Here is a 27,846-nt window from a genome sequence, read left to right as displayed (position 1 = left end):
ATCGGCGCTCATATCTACGTGTACATAAGTCTGAAAGTCTGAACAGTGTTAGTTTAGTACATATAATGTACAGTTTAATATGTTCCTAGCTTATTTAAGTATCATCATATCATGCAATCTATACATAACCCTTTGTATATTAGTATTTATTTCTTTTAAGTACATATAGTAGTATAGTTTGCGTTTTTTTTAATTCACTGAATAAGTATATTTCTCTCTCTGCACCAATTGTAGATGTCTGTTTGGCCCTATGGTTGACTGGTAGAGAATGCCATTTGGCATTAAGTCCCCCATTTGTACATTTTTGTATATACTTTGTGCAATAGTTTAAATAAATAAATAATATAAATACAAATATCATAACTTTCGAGTTTATTTTTTTTATTTTTAATGCAAATAAATTTAAAATCCACGTTCAAATAAAAAAACTCAATGATTATGTGCCAGAACTTATGAGAACGTCATTACATAATTAACAAAGACTTTCTAAAAACACTCTAGTAATTTTTAACAAAATTTTCTTCTCAACTCTTGTCTACTATTAAATTTATCATAAGCTTAACAGTGCAAATTGGCCCTAATAGACTCAACTGACAGACAATGGCGCCCGTTCCGCAAGAACCCACAATCGAGCTGGTGGCAGCGCCGGGCCCGGGCGACGCTCCGCCGGCACCAGATGCCGTGGTCATCACCGGCATGTCGGGCCTGCTGCCCGGCTGCCTCAATGTCCAGGAATTTGCAGAGAAACTGTACAATAAGGTATAATAGCCTCCATCCCGTGTTGACTCCAGGGTATCGGTCAGTGGTCAAAAAATATCATAGATCCATTCACCGCCAAATAACTTATAGAACATTACGATACAAGTGCGAAAACTAGGAAATTCACAAGGGGTGGCGATAAATTGAAACACGACCGAAAGGAGTGTTTTAAATCGACACGAGTTGCGAATTACCTTTCCCCACGTGTACCTACACGTATTGTACGTTTTACAGTACAATGGCCCTTTAACTTTTTGGCGTCGGCACGTATTGTCCTTAATCCCGCGGTATGTAATATATACGTAGCACCATATGTACTGTAAAAGTACTTTTGGGTCAAACAGAAAACTGTGTTACGTCTTTCCTTTGGACATACACAAGAGTTAAGGGCTATAAAGGTTAATTTAGAGAAAACTAGTGTGTTCGCGTTAACTGTACATTTTTCTCTCCTGTGTGCAATAGTTAACAGCTTGTGGGCATGTAATGTAAGTAATGATTTTATCACAGTTCTCTAAATAAAAGGAGGACCTTTTCACGTGGATAAGGGTTAAATAAGAAAATTAACCTTTATGTAGCACAGATTTGCTGTATAGCAGCCGCATAATGAAGTAAGAATACGCTTGAAGCTGGAATAAAAAGCTGCATAAGAGCTGTATAAGCGTCTTTTCAGCTTTTATTACTCTTAAATGGGCACAAATTATTCAGCCTTAAGTTCACATAGCTACTTAAGAGCGCTGTAGCAGCAATTTAACGGAATTATAAGTGGCAACAGGAGTTATAAGAGGTGTATATTGACTGGGTAAGAGACCACCAGTTACCCTTTATTCAGCTAATATGTCACATGTGCACCCTAATACCGGGAAAGATTGACGTTGGGCTGAATAAAAGATAATTAATAACATACTTTTACACCTCTGCCTTAAAAAGCAGCTATTATTTAGTATAGTGACACTGACGATGAACGCAGAGGTGAACATATTTATATTGAAGTAAAAACGTTAAGCGCAACGACGCCATAAGTCATTTTGTTAAAGTGTTTAGTTGAATGTTAGTACATGATCTTTTATATATTTACGCGAGAAAGATGTTTGGGAATGCAAGTTTATTGACATTATATATATACATTATCTAAGAAAATTTCAGTGCGCCACGAAAATAATCAGTATTTATTTAATTTAATGATATAAATAAGCTATGTGTAAAAACTATTTCAGTGGTTTGGGCAGAATTATGAGATAAAAAGTTAATAATACGTTATAGGAAGTACTAAACTAATGATTTAGGTTAAGAACTCATGCACAAAACCTTTTTGTTACCCTTAAAAGTTGGAAAAGTAATTTCAATTTTGTAGGTTATCTACAATAAAATGGCGATCAATGTTAAAAAACAACGTGAACCATTAAAATTCTAATATGCAGCATAAGACTGTTATATATCTGATAAAGATACTTAAGTGAACCACTATAAAGTCCAAGTCGTTATTTCGATACACTAGTGAACCTCTAAACAGTTATAAGGCATCTTGTGAACGTTTAAACAGCCGCTATGCAGACAGTCTCAATGGTAGTATAATAGGCTGCTTAGCGGTAAACATGTTCAGCGCTAAGCCGTATTATGCGCCACATGTGTTCGATTATACTTCTATTGGTTTCATAATAGTTCACTCGTTCTCCCTTATAATAAGTCAGTGAAATAAAAGCTGCTTAGCGGTAAACATGTTCAGCTATAAGCTGTATTATGCGCCACATGTGTTCCATTTATACGTCTATTGGTTTCATATTAGTTCACTCGTGCTCCCTTAAAGGTCAGCGTAATAAAAGCTGCTTAGCGGTAAACATGTTCAGCGATAAGCTGTATTATGCGCCCCATGTGTTCCATTATACGTCTATTGGCTTCATAATAGTTCATTCGTGCTTCCTTAAAAAGTCAGAATAATAAAAGCTGCTTAGCAGTAAATATGTTCAGCTATAAGCTGTATTATGCGCCACATGTGTTCCATTTATACGTCTATTGGTTTCATATTAGTTCACTCGTGCTCCCTTAAAGGTCAGCGTAATAAAAGCTGCTTAGCGGTAAACATGTTATGCGACAAGCTGTATTATGTGCCACATGTGTTCCATTATACGTCTATTAGCTTCATAATAGTTCACTTGTGCTCCCTTAATAAGTCAACGTAATAAAAGTCCACAATTACCTCCTTATACAGCACATGGCGTAATTTTATCCACTAAACAGACCTTATAACGGTTAAAGCATTTGATAACCCTTAAAGCTGTATAAAGTCGTAGCAAATATACCTTTATATCACTCTTTGCGTATTAATGGTAGTTTTCAGAGCCGTAATGCAGCGTTTAATCAGCCCTAAGCTATATAAATATCACTGAGATCTATTATACAGCTGTAGGACCACGAGTGTGCTCTTATAAGAGTCTTAATACGCACAGAGCGTTAAATAGAACTAAAAGTGAGTAGTTATAGAGCTATCTGTGCTACTTGGGATAGCCCTTAACTCTTGTGTATGTCTACAGGAAAGACGTAACACAGTTTTCTGTTTGACCCCTTTAAACACATTAAAATTGAGCAGGCAATGTTTCAACTGATTTTCTTAGTTAACTAATTCTGACTTTAGACGGTTTCTGTACTATCAGTGTAATTTTAATTTTGATTATATAGGAGAACCTGGTGAAAAAGTACGAACCTCGATGGCATTTCGATCACCCCGAGTTGCACGAATATTACGGCCGCATCCCGGGCCTGGACCGGTTCGATGCGCAGTTCTTCATGGTGCACTACCGCTTGGGCAACACGCTTGACGCCATGGCGAGGAAAGTGCTCGAGAACACCTACCAGGCCATTTTTGATGCTGGTGAGTAGGCTGTGTGCCCAGAAAAATGGAATTCTGCATTTTTTTATGTGATAGTCAGCAAACGAGCAGACGCGCCGCCTGATGGGTAGCGGTCTTCGTCGCCCATGGAAGTCCCTTTTCGATAGTAAAGAAAGCGAATTAGAATTATTTATTATTGGTAATAATCAAATATACTGTTACTGTCTGTCCTTCGGGGCCCCCTGAGGATGGGGGCCCTGGGCACGGGCCCCATGTGACCTTATGGTAAAGACGGCACTGGTTCTATGTTGTTTCTCCATGGGCCCTTAGTTCCCTAATAACAAATAATGTTTTCACCACACCAGCTCGGAAAGGCTTACTTTGCACTTCAAAAACTGATAGCAAAGTTGCATTTTATTCACATGTGAGGCAAAGTAATCAAATGCAAATATTGAGATGTCTTCTTATGTTTGCTGGTAGAATTGACTTTTAAATGATAATTTTGGGTGATAAATATTTAATAACATTCATTTGGATTTGATTTGGTTTGGTTTTGTTTGATATTTTACATTTAATATTTGCTTCGGGTTGGTGTGGTGAAAAATTTTGTGTTTCACTCGGGGGCAAATTTTGTTTAACCCTCGTGCTTTGAAACCCTTGCAACGCTCAAGATTCCATTTTTCGAACCACTCGCTACGCTCGTGGCTCAATTTTGGTATCTTTCGCTTGCTCGCGTATCAATATTAGCACGAGCGGTTAAACAACAACTTTGCCCCCTTTGAAAACAAATAACTATTATTTAATTTACTTCAGGAATAAGTCCAGCAGAATTGAGTTCACAACGCGTGGGAGTGTATATCGGTGTCGGCGCTACCGAATCAGAGAAAGGCTGCGCATACGGTGAAATTGGCTTAGGAATTTTAGGGTAAGTATTTACCCAGTTGATAGTGTTGATACTCAGCTTGCTCAGCTTATTTCAGCTTGTAATGCCTACACTCCTGTATAAGTCTCCCTAGCATTTTCGAGACTCGAATTGATGGACGTACGTACTTACTTCCGTATTTTTATTCTTAATCTAAAAAATATTGATCTCATTATAGATCAATAAAAACCGGCCAAGTGCGAGTCGGACTCGCGCACGAAGGGTTCCGTATACCATTTACGCAAAAAGCTGCAATAAATCACGTTTACTGTATGGGCCCCACCTAAATATTTATTTTATTCTGTTTTTAGTATTTGTTGATATAGAGGCAACAAAAAGACATCATCTGTGAAAATTTCAATTGCCTTGCTATCACGGTTCATGAGATACAACCTGGTGACAGACAGACGGACAGTGGAGTCTTAGTAATAGGGTCCCGTTTTTACCCTATGTGTACGAAACCCTAAAAACCTAAGTTCCTCTTGTAGTCTAAGGCCGATACTTGTTTACCTAAAACATAGGGTTTGCTTCAAATAATTCAATAATAATAACTGATGTTCCTTAACAGATCATCATCATAATTTAAGAGCATGGCTCTTGTCGGTGGAGTATGCGCCAGTTTTCGCGTTCCTCGGCCAGGTTCTTTAGGTCCCTGTAAGACACGACATTTGCTTTTGCTTTTAGTTGTTGTGTATAGCTTGCTCGTGGTTTTCCTCTTCCTCTCCTAGCTTCGATTTTGCCTTCAAATATAGTTTTAAAGAAAGTGTCGTGTCTTTTTGCCTTAACAGATGCAATCGTGCAATGATAGCCAACCGTGTATCATACTGGCTGAATGGGAAAGGGCCGTCGATAGTAGTGGACGCATCTTGCTGCAGTTCACTGTCGGTGTTCGAGAAGGCCTACAATGACATAGCTACGGGCGTGTGTGACGCGGCTGTCGTCGGGGCCAGCAAAGTATTGTTGCATCCTCACGCTTTAATCCACTATCAAAGGTTAGTTGAATCATTTTGATTTTAATAACAAAACTTCCGTGAGACACAGACATATTAAATATCTTAAGAACGGGTCACTCACGTATTTTAAGTCGAAAAACGCTCGACATGTTTCACTCCGTACCGAGGAGTGTTATCATTATCAGGATCTTGCGTTTACGGTGACGGACCGGCGCAGACTGCGAGTGAAACATGTCGAGCGTCGCCTTAAAATACGTGAGTGACCCGTTCTTAAGATATTTAATATATCATTTTGATTAATTATCTCATAATAAAAGATTTTTGAAGACATTCCAAACAGTAAATAATCAATCAAGAATTCAAAATTTTATAAATTAAGTATAAATAAATTCCGACAGCGAATAAAATTATTTAAGTTAGAAATAGTGGTTAGTTAACTCTAGATCGTTATACTCGTAGATCCTAAGTTAAAAAAAATAATTTCTATTTTCCAAATCCCCTTAAAACGTGTCGCAAAATCATTAAAGGCGTTTGGTTTATAGATTGTCACAAATAAATATACATTGATAAACACATTACCCTCCTTTGCGTCGCGCTGTTGGGTAAAGCGTGTAATTTTTATTTACTCTCCTTGGGTATCATTATGGGTATTAATCCGAGTTTTTAATGTAATGATCTTGTTCTGATAATTTTGGATGATTTCTGATAATAATGTTTAAAAAATAAATAATAAAGGTGATAAGTACTGTAAATACATTACAGAATGGTACCCTACAACAAAGACGGGAAAATGAAATGTTATGGCGACAATGCGGATGGACAGTCATGCTCTGAAGCTATAAATGTTTTCATTTTACAGAAGTATAAAGACAGCAAAAGGTTAGCGGATATAACATTATTATAATACACAACTTGATTAATAGATATTCCAAACGAAAATAAAGCTATATACAGGGTGATTCATGAGACGTGAGCAGGACTAATCCTGCACACTCAGTAACTGATAATTGATCGATCACCGTCGTATTTAGGTGAAACAACCACACTTTTTCCTATTTTTTATCTTTTTGGCGAGGGCAAATTCAATTCTGTACAATCATGGTCACCCCACAAGACCTAATTAATAAACGTAAAACCTCTTTAACCGTAATGACAGCATTATGATTACGAAGAAAATAAACTGTCATACTTGAGTGAGATACGAGTTTTCACAGTGTTTGACACAGAATATCGGTAGTTTAGTATTCTAATTGTAGGGTGACCATGCATGTCGTAAATAAATTAATTACTTTTTTTTTCAACACGCCTAGAAAATTAACGTTAACCTCACTAATACTGATACGAAACAGTTGCTTATAATTTAAGAAATACGCAGTGTTAGTCCTGCTCATGTCTCCTGAATCACCCTGTAGATGAGAGATATAAACAACATACAAACAATTTTGTAAGGATTTCCATGAGGTCCTACTACCTATACCTATATATATTTTTCATTCTAGAGTTTACGCTTCGCTTTGTTATGCAAAAACTCAATATGGTGTAGTGGAGAACAAGGAATATATGAATAAATACGGCTTCGAAAGAGATCCCAAATGCCTTGCAAAGTTTCTTCGAGATTTTTACACCGAAGCTGGGATTCCCCCATCTTTAGTAGAATATGTGGAAGGATTCGGCGCAGGTAAACCTTTTATAGCTTAAGAATAAATAAGAAACATTTATTCGTAACATTCAGAAACATGTACCGACAGCAAAAGGCAGAGGTAGGGGAGACCGAGGTGAGTCATGACAGAGGAGAGTTGTGACATCGTCGATTTTTTGGAATTTATTAACTAGAAACTAGATCGCAACAGTGTGCGTTTGTTAGCTCGTAACTTGAACTAACAAACGCGCGCTAATGCGACCTAGTACCTAGTTCATCATCTCAGCCATAAGACGTCCACTGCTGAACATAGGCCTACCACCTAGGGTATAGTACCTAGTTAATAGATTCCAAAAAATCGACAATGTCACAACTCTCCTCTGTCACAACTCACCTCGGTAAATAAAAATTAAGTGTGCATCACGAAATGGACCCAGGTGAGCATAATGCCAGCTTGGCAATCAGCACTGGTCTTCCATAGGGCCCCTTCGGTGATTCCATCCAGTGGCGTAGCGTGCACTAATCTTGTCGTGGGCGAAACCACATCTACGAGGCCCAAGGTATTCCCAAGGTAATAAAAAGCGAGGACCTCATTATATACACAAAACGTTCCTTTTTTTAATATGATACTGTACACAAACTAAAATACACGCATAGAATACACAGTAGGTACACATATATTTTTATAACTTGCACTCCGAGCTCCGTTCCGTCACATATTTTATTTTCCTTATTTACTTTAGGTTCTTTATTATTGTATTAGGGTCCGACTGAAAACCAGCGTTGCAGTTAATTTTACTGCAACATCATGCTGAGTCGAGCCCCTTTTTAACATCGCGCTGTTTTGTTTATGTTAACATAAATTTAATTTGTTTTAAAAGTTTTTAAGATTTTATGTTCTAATGTACCATTAATGTGATGTTAAATAAAGTTTTTCTATGTCTATGTCATTCGCCCGCCACTGCATGCAGCTATCGAAACCACGCCTAAGCTAACTTTGTTAAGCTTTACATCCTACATCCTTTGAACATGATTATTTGTACGAGTAACTTCTTTCAGCCGTGCCGGAAGCTGACAAATCGGAATTACAGGCAATAGAAGAAGTATTTTGTAAGGATCGCTCAAACCCCTTGCTGTTGGGCAGTGTCATGTCGAATATTGGTTATACAGAAGCCGCGTCTGGATCGTCAGCTATATTAAAAGTAAGAACACAATCTGATATATGCATACTAACGGTATGGCTTATAAAAATCTAGATTCAATGATGAAGACTTTTTATATTATTCGGGCATCATTTTAATTGTTCGTAGCATAATAATAAATTATCAGCATACCTACATCGGTCGTTTTGGGTGCGGGAATGATTTCGTGGATTTATAACTATGATTATTGTAAAATAGTTACTAAACTATGAATTAAAAATAGTTAGTAAGCTCTAACCGTGCTTAGAAATGTTAAAATTAATGCAGTTTTTGTTTATACCTGTTTTTTGGCTAGTTTAGAACGTTCCCGCACCCAAAACCCATGTCATTATGACCCTGTTTGATTATCAGTAATAAGCCGGTTTTTAGACGACGGTTCGCAATAAAAGTTTTATTTGCAGATACTACTGGCATATCAAAGAGGCGAGTTAGCTGCAAACTTGCATTGTGAGTCTCCGCGACAAGACATAGAGGCGATAAAAGACGGTCGCATACGCATACCGGCTGAACATCAGCGGTTCCGCCGGACCTACGCCGCCGTCAACGGTCTGTCAGTCACAGGGGTCAATGGACATGTCCTGCTTGCAGGACATTACAGACCCAAGGTATAAACAGCAACAGTCCTAACTGTACAACGGTGGAGCTTACAAAAGGCACAAGGTCCACCGAAGAATAGTTACGAGTGTGGGCGATGGTATTACCAATTTTGAATTCAACTAAAGTTTAGTAACAATTATTTTTTTAAACATGCAATTAGTTATAGTCGTTATTTTCCATCGAAGTAGCCCATTTCGGGCGTAGTAGCTCGAGAGGACTGTATAATGGTATTTTTATACGGTACCAGTGGCACCGTTATTTTTTCCTTTTTGAAAGTTACTAAAGACAAATCAGGTCTTGGAATTTTTCATCATTAACATTATTTTTATAAGTAAACTTCCTTTTGTATTTTACTACTCCAGGATCTATCGCGTTATCAATCGGAGATACCATACTTGGTTACTATGTCGGGTCGCATAGAATCTGCTGTACAAAAGTTAATTGATAATTTCAAATCACATAAAATTGATGCTGAGGAAATTGCTTTGTTTCACAATATTCACAAATACCGTATCAATGGACACTTGGCACGAGGATTCGGAATATTTTGTAAGTATTTTATTTTCTCCTTTACCCTAAATTATGTCAATTTATATAAATAAACTCTAAACCTAAATTACAAACTGTCGCACGAGGAGTGGGCTTCATTGTAAGATTATAATCTAAATACTCGAATAGTATAAATACTCGAAGCGTTGTTTAGCTAACTTTGCTGTCGACTGATTGCACATTGAAAGTCGTTAAAATTAAAGGGGCCCACTGATTAACAGTCCGCCGGACGGTAACGGCCTGTCATTTAGAACAAAATTTTGACAGTTACGAACAACTGACAGGCCGATACCGTCCGGCGGACTGTTAATCAGTAGGCCCCTTAACGCTCTCGGGTTAAAATTATTATATGTATGTATAACGCTCGACGTATAATTTTTAAATTTCCAGCATTCATTACAACGAAACAATTTGTAAGTACCTCAAAAATAGACAAAGAGGTATATTTTCAAACAATAAACGTTTTCATTCACTGGGTGATTTTTAAGTAGCTCATTATAGAAACTTGCAATATATACTGAAAGTTAAAAAGGCGTAATTAGTACGCCAAAATCTGCTTGACCCTTTGACCGCCAACTGACCCGCGCGCCGACAGTCCAATATCAGCCTTCGTGCATTTCGACCAGATTCGTGAAAACGCGCCGCCGCCTTCCACGTTGTGGTGGAACATAAATCGAAAACCTAATTAATTACAGCAACAAATGCAGAAAAGGAGACAATAGCGCTCCGTGAAAAAGCAGACTACTATGACGACGCGCAGCGGCCTCTGTGGTTCGTCTACAGCGGTATGGGCTCTCAGTGGGTCGGCATGGGCGCGCAGCTTATGCGCATACCGGTCTTCGCAGCTGCTATCGAACGGTCAGCAACTCATAGTTACTATTATTATCATCAACAAAGCTTCTTCTTTCCCCTGCCCTTATCCCACGTCATGTGGGGTCGGCACAACATGTTTTTCTCTTCCATTCTCCTCTGTCTTTCGTGTCCTCAGCACTCACTCCTTTCTTTCTCATATGGTTTCACACAATCCATCGATCGTTTTTTGGGTCTACCATACGCTCTCCGTCCATCAACATTCATCCCTAACATTCTTTTGCCTATATGACATTCATCCCTCCTCATCACATGCCCATACCACGATAACCTAGCACTCCTCATTTTCTCCGTTACTGGAGATATATTATCATCAACAAAGCATTTCCTATAAATTCCAAAAGTGTATAGTTTGTTGTATATGTTATTTTCAGCTGCCGAAAAGTTCTCGAACCTAAAGGCGTTGATCTCATCCGTATACTGACGTCTCCAGAAGAAGACATCTATGATAACATCCTGCATTCCTTCGTTGGGATTGCTGCCGTTCAAATAGGCCTTACTGATGTTTTAACTTCGATTGGTATTGTTCCTGATAAAATAATAGGTAAGTAACTATGCTGTGGCTTTATTAAATAAACGCAACATTAGAGAACGAATGTTTATAATCGTAAATATGTATTTCTAGGGCACAGTGTCGGAGAATTAGGGTGTGCCTACGCCGACGGTTGTCTAACAGCTGAAGAGATGATTTTAGCCGCGTATAGTAGAGGACGTGTGTCTCTGGAAACGCCTTTTATCGCGGGCTCTATGGCTGCTGTTGGTCTTGGTTATGAAAAGGTAAACTGAACGGATACTACTACTAGTGAAATTCATTAATGAGTTCTAAGGCGTCTAAATATCTTAATTACTAAGTAAATAAGCGGTCACACTTACTGCAAATCAGGCCATTCCTAAGCAGCTTAAGTACAAAATCACTTTCTAGCTTAGGCTAAGCTGATTGAGTAGAAAGTGATTTTGTACTAAATTTCCCCAGACCTGTAATAGTGATATCTTTACTAAAGACTTATATTAAACGATATTTATGTATATTTCCCTAACACTTGTTGTCTTTTAGATTTTAACTAATATGTTACCACCCGAGATCGAAGTGGCGTGCCACAATGGACCCGAATCCAGTACCATCTCAGGACCCGCCATTGTAATGCGCGAATTCGTTGCTCAATTGACAGCCAAAGGAATCTTCGCGAAGGAAGTTCCATGTTCTAACATCGCGTATCATTCACGATACATTGCTAAAGCAGGTACTTACTACCTACTCATATCATTCATAGTACAATGTATTCTTTAAATGCTTCGCATGTAATAAATTAATATGCTCGTAATTTCAGGTCCTGGGCTTTTACATTACCTGAATGAGACCATAAAAACCCCCAAACTCCGAAGTGAACGTTGGGTTTCCACGTCGGTACCACAAAACAGATGGCATGAGGATGCCGCCAAGTATTCTTCAGCAGAATATCACACGAACAACTTACTGGTGCGAATGGAGAAATTAAATTTCTAAGATTTAATTTTGCCGTCTTATTTCTAAGATTGGTATGTTAACAATTATGCTAACACGATAATTGAATGTTGCAATATTTTGCAGAGTCCAGTGTTGTTTGAAGAGACCGCTCGCTTAATACCAAGCAATGCTGTGGTGGTGGAAATTGCTCCTCATGGACTTCTACAAGCAATCCTCAAGAGATCTTTACCGGTCAGCTGTAAACATATACCTCTGGCGCAACGAGGACACTCAGATAACATTGTGTTTCTTCTTGAAGCTATCGGAAAGTATGTTTTGTTTTTTAAACATTGTTACAGATGTAGTGCATAACTATTTTCCATCGTTTTTTCACGCAAACGTGTCTTGATATTTCAGTCAGTCTCGGTACAAAAAGTACTGACGTTGACTGAAGTGGCATGACAAATACGAACGTTTCCGAGAAAATACGATGGAAAATTATATGCACAAAGTAATATAAAACTACAGATTCTGTAAGTACATAACTTAATATTCATCATCATCATCTCAGCCATAAGACGTCCACTGCTGAACATAGGCCTCCCCCTTGGACCTCCATTCGTACCGGTTGGAAGCGATCCGCATCCAGCGTCTTCCGGCGGCCTTAACAAGGTCGTCCGTCCATCTTGTGGGTGGACGTCCTACGCTGCGCTTGCTAGTCCGTGGTCTCCACTCGAGCACTTTTCGACCCCATCGGCCATCTTCTCTGCGCGCAATGTGGCCTGCCCATTGCCACTTCAGCTTGCTAATCCGGTGGGCTATGTCGGTGACTTTAGTTCGTCTAGGGATCTCCTCATTTCTGATTCGATCACGCAGAGAAACTCCGAGCATAGCCATCTCCATAGCTCGTTGAGCGACTTTGAATTTTGAGATAAGGCCGATAGTGAAAGACCACGTTTCGGAGCCGTCGTCGGGGCGGGTAGCCGGATCTTTGCCGGAGATTCTTAGCACCCCTAACATAACTTAATATTCGTATGATAAAAATGCTTATTATTTTCAGTTTGTATATGAATGGTTATAACGCCAACATTGCGGCTTTATATCCTCAAGTAGAATTTCCGGTGTCTACAGAAACTCCCTCTCTATCTCATTTGATAGAATGGGTATATGCTGATCACTGGTAAATAAATACATTACGTTTTATTAAATAGGCAAATTAAAATATTATAAATACCTATACTAAATATTATAAATACCTATACCTAGTTCATTTTTGTTTTTAAAATCTTGCATGTTTATTAACTTGATTAACTTTTAGCCATAAAAATGTCCAAAAGTGAAACCTACGCATGCGTAATTAAATAAACAAGTTATTAATTCCTTAAGTACTTACGCCATTGTATTTTTTAAGGAAATTGTGTCTTTTTGTTCCTGTGGATCGTGCATATTCATCAGTATATAAACCTATAATCACGACTCATGACGATGAATATACCTATTTAGCCGGACATGTTATTGAAGGTATGTACCCAATACCCATTAATCAATAATAAGCATACATGTATAGAGATAATAAATGAAAAAAAAATGAAATAATAAATAAATATTATAGGACACAAATCGACTAAGCCCCACGGCAAGCCCGCGGTAAGCTCAAGAAGGCTCTTGTGTTGTGGGTACCTACTCAGACAACGATATACAGGGTGTCCCAAGACTATGGGACATCAAGGGAAAGTACCTTAAATAAAAAATAAATAAATAAAAATGTTATTTATTTAGGTATGAACCCATTACATTACAATAATTACATGCTAAATCATCATCAAAACACAATAATTACATGCTAAATCATGCTTAAATATCGTAGATAGGATATTTTGCTGAAAGAAGACATTATTTTAATTTATAAAACAATTTAAACTGCATTCATAGATTTTTAAATAATTACATGGTTGAACCGGGAATCGAATCCGCTACACGAGAAAAAAAATCACCATGTAGTTTTAACATACTTCATGGCAAAGGCTTCATGATTATTTTTTGCTAAATAACATAGTGTCAGAAATAAAAGGAAGACCATGAATTTTAACATTTGATCTGAAATTTAGCGAAATAATCAAAAGAGTGCGACTTTGTATTCAACAGAATGGGAATCGTTTTGAGCATTTGATAAATTAAATTGATTAATATTGGATCAAAATTAAAATCAATCAATCAATCAATCTTCTTTCAGCAAAATATCCTATCTACGATATTTAAGGTACTTTCCCTTGATGTCCCATAGTCTTGGAACGTTCTGTATATGTATAAAAAAAATCGTTTATTGGTCAAAATCATTGTGTTACAAATTGAGACTTGTGATAATAAAAGAAGTTAAAGAAGACAGAGCCCAAAAGTGGTTGTAGAACCTTGTTGGAAACGGGAAACATTTATACTTAAACTGTTCTAGGAACAAGAACATTCCCGTTTGCGGCAGCTCTGGTGTTAGTTTGGGACACTTTATCAATGTCCTTGTCCAAGCCACGACGTTCCCTTTCAGTGAAGCTAAGCAGCATACATTTACACGTACAACCGTGTGTAACAGATGTAGAAGCGCTTCATTTAACTGTGGCTTTGCAGAAAGGCACTGGACGCTTTGAGGTACGTCTATCTGTTGTAAAACCAAATTGGTACCAAATTTTGTTATTTGTCAGATCTTCACACAAAGTATTATATTTTCAGGTATTTTATGAATACGGTTTGATTGCAGAAGGGTATATCGTTGCTCTTGCCCATACAGTCATTGATTTAGAATTAACTGAAAAAGATTCTTTGACATTAACATCACATGACGTTTATAAGTTACTTCACGAAAAAGGATATGACTACAAGTAAGTACCTACATTAATTTTATTAAGAGATATATTTGTGCGTTTCCATATTAAAGACCATTAAGGAATCATGTTTTTATTTCAGAGGGGAATTCCGAAGCATAGTTAAAACAGACTTATCATTTGAACAAGCCGAACTGATTTGGAACAATAACTGGGTAACTCTTATCGATGGCCTTTTCCAATTAAATGCACTCAGACGGTCACATTCTGCCATTTCTCAACCAACACGTATAAAAACTTTAAATATAAGCCCACACATAAAATCTCTTCAAAAATCTCGATCTTTTGATGAACCAAATTGCATCGATGTGAAAATCTATAAGTTGCAAGAAGTAACGCGGTAAGAATATTTCTTTATAAGAAATAGAATAACTGAACTGCTACTTTTATACAACTATTTCTTTATCAACCAAATATGTGGATTTGCAGGTGTGACGGCATCGTAATGGAAAAAATTACGTACATGGATAAACCATACATCATGCGGCAGGCTTCTGACCTTAAAGCATTACAATTCTTTCCATTCTTTCTGCAAGAAGATGCTGATGTAAGATTTCAATTTACAAAGATATATTAATTTTTAATATCACCTTACATGTATTAAATTTACCTACTTATTATGGTTTTCCAGATCATGACAACATTATATATTTTCATGCAAATTATCAAGGAAAATTTGCATGATAAGACTATAAACATATTGGATATTGTTTGGAATAAACCATCAATAATTGATACTATTCAAGATTTGCTAATCGGTCCTCCGGAAATAAAACATGAATTAACGCGAATTCAGAGAACTGAAATATTATCAGCAAAACAATTTAGTCAAAAACCCGATGTTCTAATAGTAAACGATCTTCTTTCGGATAAACAAGTAAGTAAAACATTACTTTTGTTGTTGTTGATACATGAAACATCAAGTCAATATCACTAAGAACTCGATCAGCGAAGTCGAACTAAAGATCTTAATAATGCGTTCACCACTTTAAATGTCAAACATGAACCTTAAGTTTAAAACAGAAATTTAGAAATAAATAAATAACGATTTTATTCTTATTATTTCAAGATATTTGAAGTCCTGTTGCACTGCCTACCAGCAAACACCTTCATTGTGAGCATTGGGGTCGAGACTGAGCATCTCTATCCAGCAGCCGTCTACAGACCAGTGTGTGTGAGAGGCCAAGGACAAAATAAAATAGAATTAGCTCTTTGGAGACCATCACAGAGCACTTCAAGTACAGCTTTAACCGTCCGCAATTCTTCGGAAATTGACTTCTTACAAGCTACATGCTCACACTTACCACCTCAAAATAAACTCTTTGTTCTTGCGTCTAATCCTCCACCATTAGGCATGAAAGAAATAATAAAACAACAGAAGAAACTTTGCAACCGCAATATCAATGTTGCGATTGTCAACCATAAAGATACGGTAGTATCCGATCCAGAGCTAGATAATTTGCCGAACTTTGACTTGACCTACAATATTTTAAACCACGTAAGTTACTTAATAAGTTACCACCTATTTATATACCTGTGATAAACGAATAAAGAATTGATTGATTAAATATAAGTGTAAGCAAAAATGATTTGATATAACTACAAGCAAGTCACACAATATCGCCTTTAATTTTTTTAAAGGGCCAGTGGGGCGGAGAATACTACATTCCTTTGCCAGTAAATGTTACTTCAAATCACACAGTAGCATTAAGGAGTACAAAAATCGGCAAACTGGATTTCCTAAATTGGGTGGATGTTCCTGAAGTTAGCGAGGGAGTTCCAGTCAAGGTATACATACATGCAAAACTGATACATATGATGATTTGTTAAATAAAAATATTTATAAAACTATTTTGCTTTCTACATAGGTGTATTATGCAGCTGTCAATACTTATGATGCCAAAAGGGCTCGAGCAGAAATCCCTCTCAGTAATGAAAATGATGGATATGGACTTGACTTCAGTGGAATAACAAACAGGTATTTGAGTTTTTTAAAGTAGAAATAAACTTTATCAATGTTCATAATAAATCAATATGTCGTTTTATTAACATTTTGACCAATCAAGCAAGATCGGTCATTGTGGCACTCTTTGCAGTCCAGCAGTGGACATCCGCTGGCTGATATGATGATGATGATGATGATTAACATTTCAGGGGAGAACGTGTGTTTGGGATAGCGCGGGATGGATCTATGTGCAATCAAGTGACCGCTCAGCTGGAATTATTATGGCCGGTACCCGATCATTGGGATTTAGAAGACGCAGCTACAGTTCCCTTGCCTTATCTGCAAGCTTTTTATTGCCTTGTGAGTATTCTTATGTTATTTATTTATTATAGTCAGGATGACCTGATCCATGAGGATAGCATGCATGGTCATGGCAAGGATAGCATTACTTATTGCATACAAAGACACATGTGCATTCTAATAACTACACATCGGTATCTCGTGGCATTTAGGTAGCACTTAAAAGATTTATTGTTAATTATTATTTGGTTTAATTAGTTAATAATATTAAATAAAGTTCAATATTAATAAACAACACTAATTCCTATACGAGTCGAGAAAAAGAAACCACAAAAAAAAGGAATTAATTAAACTAATCTTTTAAGTGCTACCTAAATGCCACGAGTTACCGATGTGTACTAATAACGTATTTTTTGTATGAATTAGACTATGAAAACGGAAATACGTGAAGGGATGCGGGTATTGATACACGGCGGCGCAGGCGCACTCGGACAGGCAGCTATCTCCATAGCTTTAGCTAAACGTTGTGAGGTCTTCACGACCGTAAGTGATATTAGCAAAAAGAAGCTTTTGAAACAACTGTTCCCAGAACTCAAAGGTATTATATATGTCTAATTATATTAATTTTTGATTAATTCTTTTTTTGACGATTGTCATGTGTTAATGGTTTTCAGCGAGTAATATCGGGAATTCTCGAGATGGTTCGTTCTCTGATATGATTTTAAATGAAACTGGTGGAAGAGGATGTCATATTGTCATTAACAATTTAAAAGGGCAACTCAAAAATGTATGTAACTTAAAAATAGAACGTGAAACATACAAACATACCTTATTTATATTAATTTAATTTATTATTCGACAGGCATCTCTAAGTTGCTGCAGTTCTTTCGGGACAACTCTTGATACTGTTCAAATACACACACGAGATAACTTCACTTATGGGATGTTTAATATGACCAAAGCAAGGTCATACGTGCCGGTAGATGTTATGGAAATCTTTGAAAGCCGTAATATGGGACAGTTGAAGGTACCTGGTACAACACATCTTTCCAAGCCTTATATAAATTTAACTGTAACAGATGTAGTACATAATTATTTTCCATCGTATTTTCATGAAACGTACGAACGTGTCTTGCTATTTCAGCCAGTCTCGGTACAAAAATTATTGAGGTTGACTGAAAGTAGCATGACAAATACGAATGTTTCCGAGAAAATACGATGGAAATCAATTATGCACCACATCTGTAGTCTGGTTGAGTTTGATTTTAAGGAGTAACCTTTTTTTAAGAAACTGCATTTATTGGTGGCCAAAGGCATATCGGAAGGATACGTGCGCCCGCTATCTCGCGTGACATGTTCGCCTCAAGAAGTATCACGCGCCTTTAGACTGGTGGCGGCAAGCAATCATCGCGGCCGAGTGCTGATTCGAATTGCTGACAAGGATGTTCCTGTTACTTCGTTAGCGCAACCTAGGTATTACTGTATATTTGTAACTGTAAATTTGTAATATATGGAACGCTGTTGGGCAAAATAATGATAATGTAAAAAATATATAAAATGGATTATAAAAAGCAAATGGTCAAGATTAAAGCTGGTTTGGAAGGGAAAAAAAAATATCATATTATTATACCTACATGCTACTTGATTAAGCAATCAATTTAACCCCCTTGGTATGCGTATACATTAGTTCTTCTGGGTCTCAAGAGGGTATTGTAAGGGTAATTGAGTAGTTTTAATACATACTATAAAAAAGTCAACTAAACAGGCGACCGTCTCTTTCAGACTTGTTTGCTCACACGACCACCAGCAGTTGCTAATAAGCGACGAAGACGTGCTGGGCTTGCATGTAGCGGACAGACTAATTAGTCGTGGAGCTAAAATGCTACGCTTGTATCTGCCGCGACCCTCGGGTTACATAAATCTTAAAAAAACGTAAGCACTAGTTGACAGTGAAGATATTATTATCCCTCATCAAGTCATCACTGATTGATTTTACCTTAAATTTTACGACTTAATACACTACATTACAAAATAATAGGATTTTTCCGAAACTTTTTCTATAGCTAATTAGTGGAAAGTTTCATTAAGCGGGTGCAGATTGTATTTACAGTCGTGTTATAGTAAAAACACTAAAAACCACAACTACCACAAGTAAGTAAAAACTACAAATAAGTTACAATTTCAACAATTTTCGCAGTGTATGGCGCGAACAAGGTATACATGTAGACATCGTATTTAATGATATTTGGAAAAACGAGGATTTGACTAAATTCTTGCAAGACAGCAACGAAATTGGGGCAGTTGAATCTCTGTTCTTCATAACACGCAGTGAGCAATCAACAACGAAAAAATCTATTATTAAATCTTTAGATACTGTGTCAAGAGAACTATTTCCTTTTATGAGGTAAGTATCTTACTAAATAGTAAATACATCGACGGATTTTCGTAAGCTATCTATATTAATGTTACACTTTTATAGACATTTTACAGTAATAAGTGAACAGCATCACTTTGCACGAGAAATATGTGAAGACCGAACATTCTATGGCCTGCCATCACTCTCATTACAATTACAAAATATAGATAAGGTAAATATTTCTTCGTACGAACAGAACAGTGTCCTACTGATCAATAATTACTGGTTTCAAATCATTTATTCTGCATTTCAGTTTGACGAAATTGGACACACAAGTCACAAAATCGCACCTAATCGAAACCTAAAATTGCAAGTTGCCGTTGAAATAATTGAAAAAGCCCTATGTAGTAAACATCCTGTTGTTTTTGGTTGCGCACAAACTGGGCCACAACGTGCTTTACTCGAGGAAATAGCTCTTTTACCAGGTAATGTCAGGTCAGGTAACTTGTATTGTATTGTATTGTAGCTCGGGCGATTTTCCGCAACTCGACGTCTTGCGCCTATTTTGCGTGATAGGGGGTGGGCTAGTCTTGCCAGCCCAGCTCCTCGAGGAATCCTATCAAACCTTTGATGTTGAGTAGGACCTCGGGGAGGTCACTCGGGGATCCGAGATGTTTTGCCCTGTATGGGGCCAATCCGCTGCATTCCAACACCACGTGAGAGGCTGTTTCTTCTTCCTCCATGCATCCACGGCATAGGGGACTGTCTGTGACACCTGTTATAAAAAGATGTTTGTTAAAAAGTCCATGACCTGTTATGACACTGGTTACCATACTCAGTCGAACCTTTCCTAGATATAGGGTCAGGTAACTTATTTAAAGTTTACGTTTTCTAATTTTTTAAACTAGATAATTAGATCTATTAAAGGGGCCCACAGATTACCAGTTCGCCGGACGATACCAGCCTGTAAGTTAATCGCAAAAGGCGACAGTTCCGAAAAACTGATAGGCTGATATCGTCCGGCGAACTGGTAATCTGTGGGACCCTTAACACATTTCGTGCAGGGAACCCGCTCGGCGGGTTCTCTGTGCGTAGTCGCTTTCCTCTACAAAGCGAACTGATCTATAAAAATGCAAGTGACAAACGTGATAATGACAAGCTCAATCTAATAAGACCCTGACAGTTAATTCTCAGTCTCACACACGCTATATCAGTAGTATTTATTATCAGTTGGTAATAAATACTTCTTCTTAAAATAAGTCCCCCGCTTTGGTTCTTAGGTATCAGGATTACAAGTGCAACGGATCAGCGCTCAACTTTAGAGCAAGTAGGCCTTGACCAAGGACGAGCACAGGAACTGTGCCATTTACTTGAAGAGAAATTTAACATTGTTTTACCGAAGGAATCTCTTCCTGGAATGACAATTAAAAAGTACGTAATATTTGTTTTGATGATATACTTTATACAAACCACGCGTGTCACAAAGGAAATAACCTTTTTAAATAAGAAATAATTAATAATCCAGTTTTTCTGTATTTATTTGGGAGTTATTTGTCTTCATTGTAGAAGACCAAAATCTAAATTCTAATTTAGATTTTCTATTAGAATTTAGATTTTGGTCTTCTACAATGAAGACCAAAATTTGAATTCTAATAGAAAATCTAAATTTCTCTTGAGACTAATAATAAAGAACTCTACTACATTGTGATTACTATTCCTAGGTTAATAAGCCTTCGGGAGCATTTTACGGATACCATCAAAGAAGAACTTGGACTAGGAGCATATTTCAACGCAATTGAAGCGGACGAACTGGTGACATCAGCAGAATTTGTGCTTATGACCACTCTTCTGCCGAGCCCAGGGCCGGTAAGTTAGATTTAGAGTGGATATTTCAGGAATACAACAGAAAATAACAATTCAAGATATCACAACGCTCGCTTCTGACATTATGACATATGTGTCGGTTACCTAACCCTTTAACTTCCATGCTATAAACATTTTTAATCAGGTATCCGTTGTTTAAGATAAATTGATATTATGCATGTTAATTATTTTGTTGAGTTGGGCTACTTTAGCTATGCTTACATCATACGATTTACCACATATATTATATTAAATAAATATTAAAAAAACTGACATCGCTGCTTTATTATGCAGGCAAGGAGGTATTTATTATTTGTACTTCAGAACTGTTTTTCTTTTATTTTCTCCAGGGCCCAGGTGACATCGATACTATCAATCCCTACCTGTGCATAGTGCCAGGTGTCGAAGGTTACCATGGCAGGTTTAATGTATTGTGCGAAAGACTGAAAATGCCAGCGGCAGTCCTTAATCCAAGTATTGATGATACGTATACTAACATTCCAGAATTGGCACAAAAACTAGTTAATGTAAGTAAAAGTCTACCCCTAGTTATTTACTAATATTTCTAGTAAATTATGAGTAATTTGGGTGGTCGAACAGATGTATATGGAAGATTATTACTCTTAGACACAACAGTAAGCAAGCAAAAGTATTAATATCCTGCATAAACTAAAACATACCGGATACTTTTTTTTTCATTACTTAAGCTTTGTTCACGGTGGTATAATTCTTCACGATGTAGGTAATAAATGTATTTCCTAATTAATCTCTTTGGACCGATAATGAGTGTTAAAAATCTTTTATATTTTTAGGTAATGGTGCACAGATTGAAAAGCAAGGAAACTTTCTACTTATTAGGGTATGAAATGGGAGTACTAGTAGCATTGGAGATGGCAGTTATATTAGAAAGCTATGGTAAGTACTTAATACCATTACGCAATTAACATTGTATTAAATTTTTCCGTGTGTATAGTGTAGCATTGAACTACATAGGCTCTGTGAGCTATAGGTTTCGCAAGTCGGTCTTTGCATGGCTTAATACTGAATAAATGTGTGGCTCCGCCATTCTGAATTACTTCCAACCTTCCGAAAATTCAATCGTTTTTAAACTTCCATAATAACAATCATTACTAATCATATTGTAACGTTAATTTGCTGTCCTTGTAAATTTATTTTAGACATTCAAATCCTGAACATCAGTTTAGTGGTAGGTAAGAAAGCATAATTCAATCCTGAAAAACATGTTATGCTAAGTAGCAAAAAAATGCAAAACTTCTAGGAAAAACTGGATTGACTGAATTAAGATTAAGGGTATAGAGATACAGACGATCAGACAGTCGGACACAGAAAATACTGACAAATTATAACATAAATATTCTTGCAGGTTTATCGGGCACAGTCTACTGTCTTGGCGGAACTCCCGAAGACATTCAAACCGCATTGGAAATCAATTTAAAAGGAATGTCAGACCATAAACTACAGGTAACCGTTTTGGAACATTTGTCATCTCTAATGACAGGTCGTCACATTCCAGAACTTACAGACCAATTACAAGAGGCTAAAACCTGGCAGAGTAAAGTAGAACTGTGTGTTAAAGCGTGTCGTGGTCAAGCTCCATACACTTCTCAGTTCATAAGAACCTATTTAAAAGCTGCGTACAACCGTATTGAGTTGACCAGAAATCATAGAGCTAGACCACATATGTTGCGTTCTAAAATTGTTATTCTACGAGCTGATCTGCGATGTCCTTTTAACCAACAGTCAATGGCAAGATTTTCAACACAACCTATTTCTGTTCATGAAATACAAAGTAGTCTTTCTCTAGCTCCAAAGAATTTGCAGTGCAGTACTGTCATTAACAAATATTTAGACCCCGCCGCTTTGGAAGCGTTCGAAAACCGCAATCATTGCGAATCGTACACGATAAACGATCACCTTAATATGAAGTTCGTTTCACAAGCAGTTTAGAAATTTATAATGTTTATGATTGTTTTTGTTATAATTATTATATTGATAAAATGTATTGTGATTTTTATAATTGGGGATTTTAGGTACCTTCTGATGATACAGGTTAAATAAATTTTGATAATATCCTTGTCGTGTTTTATTTATAATTAATATGACTTTATACATATTGCAATATCTACAGAACTAGACTAAATTAGCAAGTACGTAATAATATTTTAATTGAGCTATTTAAGTTTAGAAGACAATATTAATAGGTATCTAAATTACTAGTCGCTAATGAAGAACTTATTATACGAGTAGGTACATATAATCTGTGAAACGGGTTAAAGTTAAATCCCTCTAATATAAAACTCGATTAGCAATAAAAATAGGTCAACCAAAAGAGAAATAATTTCTACACGTGCAGTAGCGTTCATGCATAAAAGAAGTAAATGCCTTGAGACAATATAACAACAACTATTAATGCATTCTAATTAATTCGCTGACCTAAATGTAACCCGACTACCGTTAATGTATTACATAAAACGCAAGTTCTTTTTCCATAGGTACTCAACTTTGTATGCGCTCTTTAAATATTGATGTAGTATGTATTAGGTAAAAGACAAAAAAAAATTATGTTCCTTTACCTACTCAACAACGGATGCCCGTCCATCTGTCTGTTCGTGGCCTAGCTTCTAGGCTACCTTTAGTACCTAGGTACTAGAAAGTAATTCTTAGAGTAAAGTAATTAAGTTCTGTAGGGCTAAGATGGTCGCCTATAATATATGTCACCATGCCTGTCACGTTCTAACAAATATGAAAAAGTGCGAAAGTGTAAAATATTAGAGATGCAACGGATAGTTGTTTGGCCGGATACCGGATACATGATATCCGGCCTGACCATCGGCCCAATATCCGGTATCCGGCCGCCGAATATTCGGCCAGCGGGACTATACCTACATTACACACTACATAGGTTTTACAGGTGCGCATTCTGCAGGTTTGACCTGTTTCCTAGTGAACGTTCGCTCGGACACATTTCTAGGTTCGGCATGAGCGCGCGTGCAAGTCAGTGGAATGTTTAAATTGTTTTAAAATAATAAACAAGTACGATTATGATCAAGATTGTTTCTTAAATCCAATTAGTTTACTTCAAAATCAAGCAATTTTATTATCCGGTATCCGGCCGGTGTCTTGCCCCAAGCAAAATAAACTAAGTATGTTAGTCGTACCCCGCCTTACCTTAATTCACGTGTTGATACATGAGACTTCACCTTAACAAAAAACTTTTTACAAAAAAAAGAAAACCGACTTCAAAAAGGATGAAATAAAATATTATCCTTTTTAAGTCTATGCGTTACCAACTGATATGTTTGAAGTCGGTGCCAAGCCAACTATTGAAGCATACCATGATTTTGGTGCGATTAGATAAGGATGTACGTTGGATTGCTTTACACGACGACAATGAACGTACTTTCTGTAGGTACAGTCGACATTAAAAATACACTTTTTGTCTTATTACAAAGGAGTAAGGTGCAAAAGTGTAAACATATATTTGACGTCGACTATACCAGTATTGTTGGTACAGTCCGTACCATATTTGTCGGCACCTAAGCGTGGGATCGGGACTGAGTTATTTCCCGTCCCTTATTCAGAGGACTATACATTTCAAAATATAAAACAATTCAAGGAATTTACGTTCTTGCCAAATTTGACCTAAAGCGGTTCAGTTGTTTAGCCATGAAAAGGCGACAAAGAGGCAGACAGAATTACTTACACATTTATAATAGTTATTAGTAGAGTTCTAATGGGATTTATAGTCATAAAGCTGATTATTTTTGGCGGGTATTGTTACTACTTGGGTTGGCACCGACTTCAAACATATCAGTTGGTAACGCATAGACTTAAAAAGGATAATATTTTATTTCATCCTTTTTGAAGTCGGTTTTCTTTTTTTGTAAAATTTTTTATTTTTCCATTTTTAGTTTTAACGCATTGTTAAGAGAGCGACGCATGAATGAAAAACAACATCATGATTAACACTAAATTCGTGTACCTACTTTAATAAATATGTAATCAGGAATTTTCTCGAGTCCGTCTGGGAAATTATAATTCCTGTCACTACACTAAATCCATCCTCCGCCCCGCCACTGACCCAATCCCTCAACCCCCCGATCACTCTACCTCACAGCGCATCAACCCCTGATCCATGAACCCCTCGACCCTGAACCAGCAGCCCTTCAACCGCCATTCCCTGACCCCTTAATAACTCCTAACCCTAACCCCCGATCAGTAGCCTTACCAGCTTACCAAGAGTTTGACATTGATTTATTCGCTAGCGTATGTGTAACTTACTTTCTTTGCATCTCGCTCGTACTGGCATATTAGTGCGAGCGAGATGCATAAAAATTAAGTTACGAAGACGTTAGCGTCGCTAACTTAGCGAATATGTCAATGTCAAACTCGTGGTAGGGCTACACTTGCACTACATCAAATTGGCGGTTTTCGGAAGCAAATGCTCGAGTTATTTTAGAAAACACCGAAATCACTTTACACGTGCCTTTCAAAACTGAGGAGTTCCCTCAATTCCTCATGGATTCCATCATCAGACCAGAACCAAAAATAATACGTAAACACCTTGGAGGTAACTCCTTCCAAACAAAAAAAGAATTACTCAAATCGGATCACAGGTGCCGGAGTAATCGCTGAACATACTACATTTAAAAAATCATCATCATTATCATCAAAACAATCATCATCATCAGGTCTACTTCATCAAAGTGGTGGTTTTCGGGAGAAAATGCTCGAGTTGCTTAAGAAAACACCCAAATCACCACGCATCTGCCTTTAAAAATTGAGGAGTTCCCTCAATTCCTCATGGATCCCATCATCAGAACAGAACCAAATTAAAATGGGACCAACTCGGAGGTAGCTCCTTTCAAACAAAAAAAGAATTACTCAAATCGAACAACGGATGTCGGAGTAATCGGTGAACGTACATAGAAAAAAAAAACCGGGCAAGTGCGAGTCGGACTCGCGCACGAAGGGTTCCGTACCATAATGCAAAAAAAAAAAACAAAAAAAAAACAAAAAAAAACGGTCACCCATCCAAGTACTGACCACTCCCGACGTTGCTTAACTTTGGTCAAAAATCACGTTTGTTGTATGGGAGCCCCATTTAAATCTTTATTTTATTCTGTTTTTAGTATTTGTTGTTATAGCGGCAACAGAAATACATCATCTGTGAAAATTTCAACTGTCTAGCTATCACGGTTCGTGAGATACAGCCTGGTGACAGACGGACGGACGGACGGACGGACGGACGGACAGCGAAGTCTTAGTAATAGGGTCCCGTTTTACCCTTTGGGTACGGAACCCTAAAAATAGCCACAACCGAATACAGAACCTCCTCCTTCTATGAAATGGAAGTCGGTTAAAAAGAAAGTTGTTGTAAAACATATTCCATACAGCGAATTTAACTTGACTTCAGTATTAAATTATTGGAAGTAATAAGACAAATAAAATTTTGTAAACAATCAAAGTATAATAATTTTCTATATTTAGTTGGCTAATTCAGTTTGATATAGCATTTCACAAAGTGTTGTGATTCCTAATCAATAAAATAATGACGTATACTATACATATTTGTAAAAAATCGCATTCGATGGGTTTGATTTAAATACTTTTATAATTAGCAATAAAAACGCGGTAAAAGACAAAAATGATAATTGATTAAATAATGATATAAGGGTTAACTGGTAGACAATGCCTTCTGGCATTAAGTTCACCTTTTGTACAACTTTTACTGTGCAATAAAGTTTAAATAAATAAATAAATAAATATCCAGGCATATTTTTATTTCTTTGAACTAACTGCGGCAACGGAAATGCCGGGCGTTTGAATATTAGGTATTTTGATTAATTACAATGATTTTTTGTAGGGAAATTAACAATAGCTCACTTTTCTCGACGAATCACTACTAAACTATTCACAATTCAAGCTTTTACACTACAGAGCTATTACATTACAGGCTAAAATATTATTCCTACAATAAATACAATTCTTCCTGATTGCAACAAACCAACAGTGCATAAAATTATCATAATACGAGTATCAGCAGACATAATGCGTGAATATAAAAGAGAGGAAGGAACGTGTAAATCGTTTACTTTCAATCTTGTGTGAATACGATACCGAAGTGAAAGAGGTATGTAATTTTATAAGATTTATATTTATTTATACATAATTATATTAATTTGATTCCTAAATCGAAAAAAATTATGTTGTAGGCAATATTGCTATATAGGTAAAAGAATGCGCTAATGTTAGGGGTGAATGTTGATGGACGGAGAGCGGATGGTAGACCCAAAAAACGATGGATGGATTGTGTGAAAGATAGAGAATGGAAGAAAAACATTTTGTGCCGACCGTGCACAAGGGGGTGCGATAAGGACAGAAAGAAAAAGATCGAAAAAAGATGTGTTTCACTTGCAATTACAAAGTAACTAATTTTAAACTAAATAATGTGTGATACCATGGACGTGAACCAGTTAACTTCAGTTAAGAGGGGGCGTAAAACCAAAAAATTAGAAGAGAACAAAACTTGCGACGGATGGCCATATCGTTCGGGTTATCGTATTTCAGAGTAATTTACAATAGGTATCAATTCAAAATGAAAATATAATGCTGTTTTAAATTTTCGCCAGTGACTACGTCTCTCGACTATATGTATCGCTAGCTTTCTTATACTAAAGTATAAGTGCTGTTATGCTATATATTATAGTAATATATAAAAGTGCTTTT

General features: G+C 36.9%; 1 protein-coding gene across 1 annotated transcript; it reads left to right on the top strand.

Moving 5' to 3' along the window:
• The first annotated feature begins 600 nt into the window (after nt 1-600).
• LOC134674855 (fatty acid synthase-like) lies at nt 601-22,678 on the top strand. The gene is made up of 31 exons (XM_063533010.1): nt 601-759; nt 3,433-3,625; nt 4,397-4,508; nt 5,294-5,497; nt 6,221-6,337; nt 6,958-7,136; nt 8,157-8,299; nt 8,701-8,904; nt 9,259-9,445; nt 10,141-10,303; nt 10,690-10,859; nt 10,941-11,092; nt 11,370-11,556; nt 11,644-11,792; nt 11,904-12,088; nt 12,820-12,939; nt 13,171-13,280; nt 14,209-14,399; nt 14,481-14,629; nt 15,062-15,179; nt 16,501-16,610; nt 16,787-16,937; nt 17,304-17,475; nt 17,552-17,664; nt 17,740-17,904; nt 18,166-18,350; nt 20,955-21,099; nt 21,447-21,623; nt 21,909-22,011; nt 22,481-22,578; nt 22,616-22,678. The coding sequence occupies exons 1-31, from the start codon at nt 601-603 to the stop codon at nt 22,676-22,678; spliced, it is 4,674 nt and encodes a 1,557-aa protein (XP_063389080.1).
• Nucleotides 22,679-27,846: the final 5,168 nt, after the last annotated feature.

Source organism: Cydia fagiglandana, chromosome 20 (assembly GCF_963556715.1).
Source record: "Cydia fagiglandana chromosome 20, ilCydFagi1.1, whole genome shotgun sequence".
Taxonomy (NCBI): domain Eukaryota; kingdom Metazoa; phylum Arthropoda; class Insecta; order Lepidoptera; family Tortricidae; genus Cydia; species Cydia fagiglandana.
The sequence above is the reverse complement of the archived record's forward strand: the minus strand, read 5'-3'. Positions and strand labels throughout refer to the sequence as shown.

Bases quoted from the DNA above. Each gene is read 5' to 3' on its own strand.
- LOC134674855 (XM_063533010.1), top strand. From the start codon at position 601: ATGGCGCCCGTTCCGCAAGAACCCACAATCGAGCTGGTGGCAGCGCCG. The intron at 5,498-6,220 runs GTTAGTTGAATC...AATACATTACAG, and splicing joins GCTTTAATCCACTATCAAAG to AATGGTACCCTACAACAAAG. The intron at 8,300-8,700 runs GTAAGAACACAA...TTTTATTTGCAG, and splicing joins GATCGTCAGCTATATTAAAA to ATACTACTGGCATATCAAAG.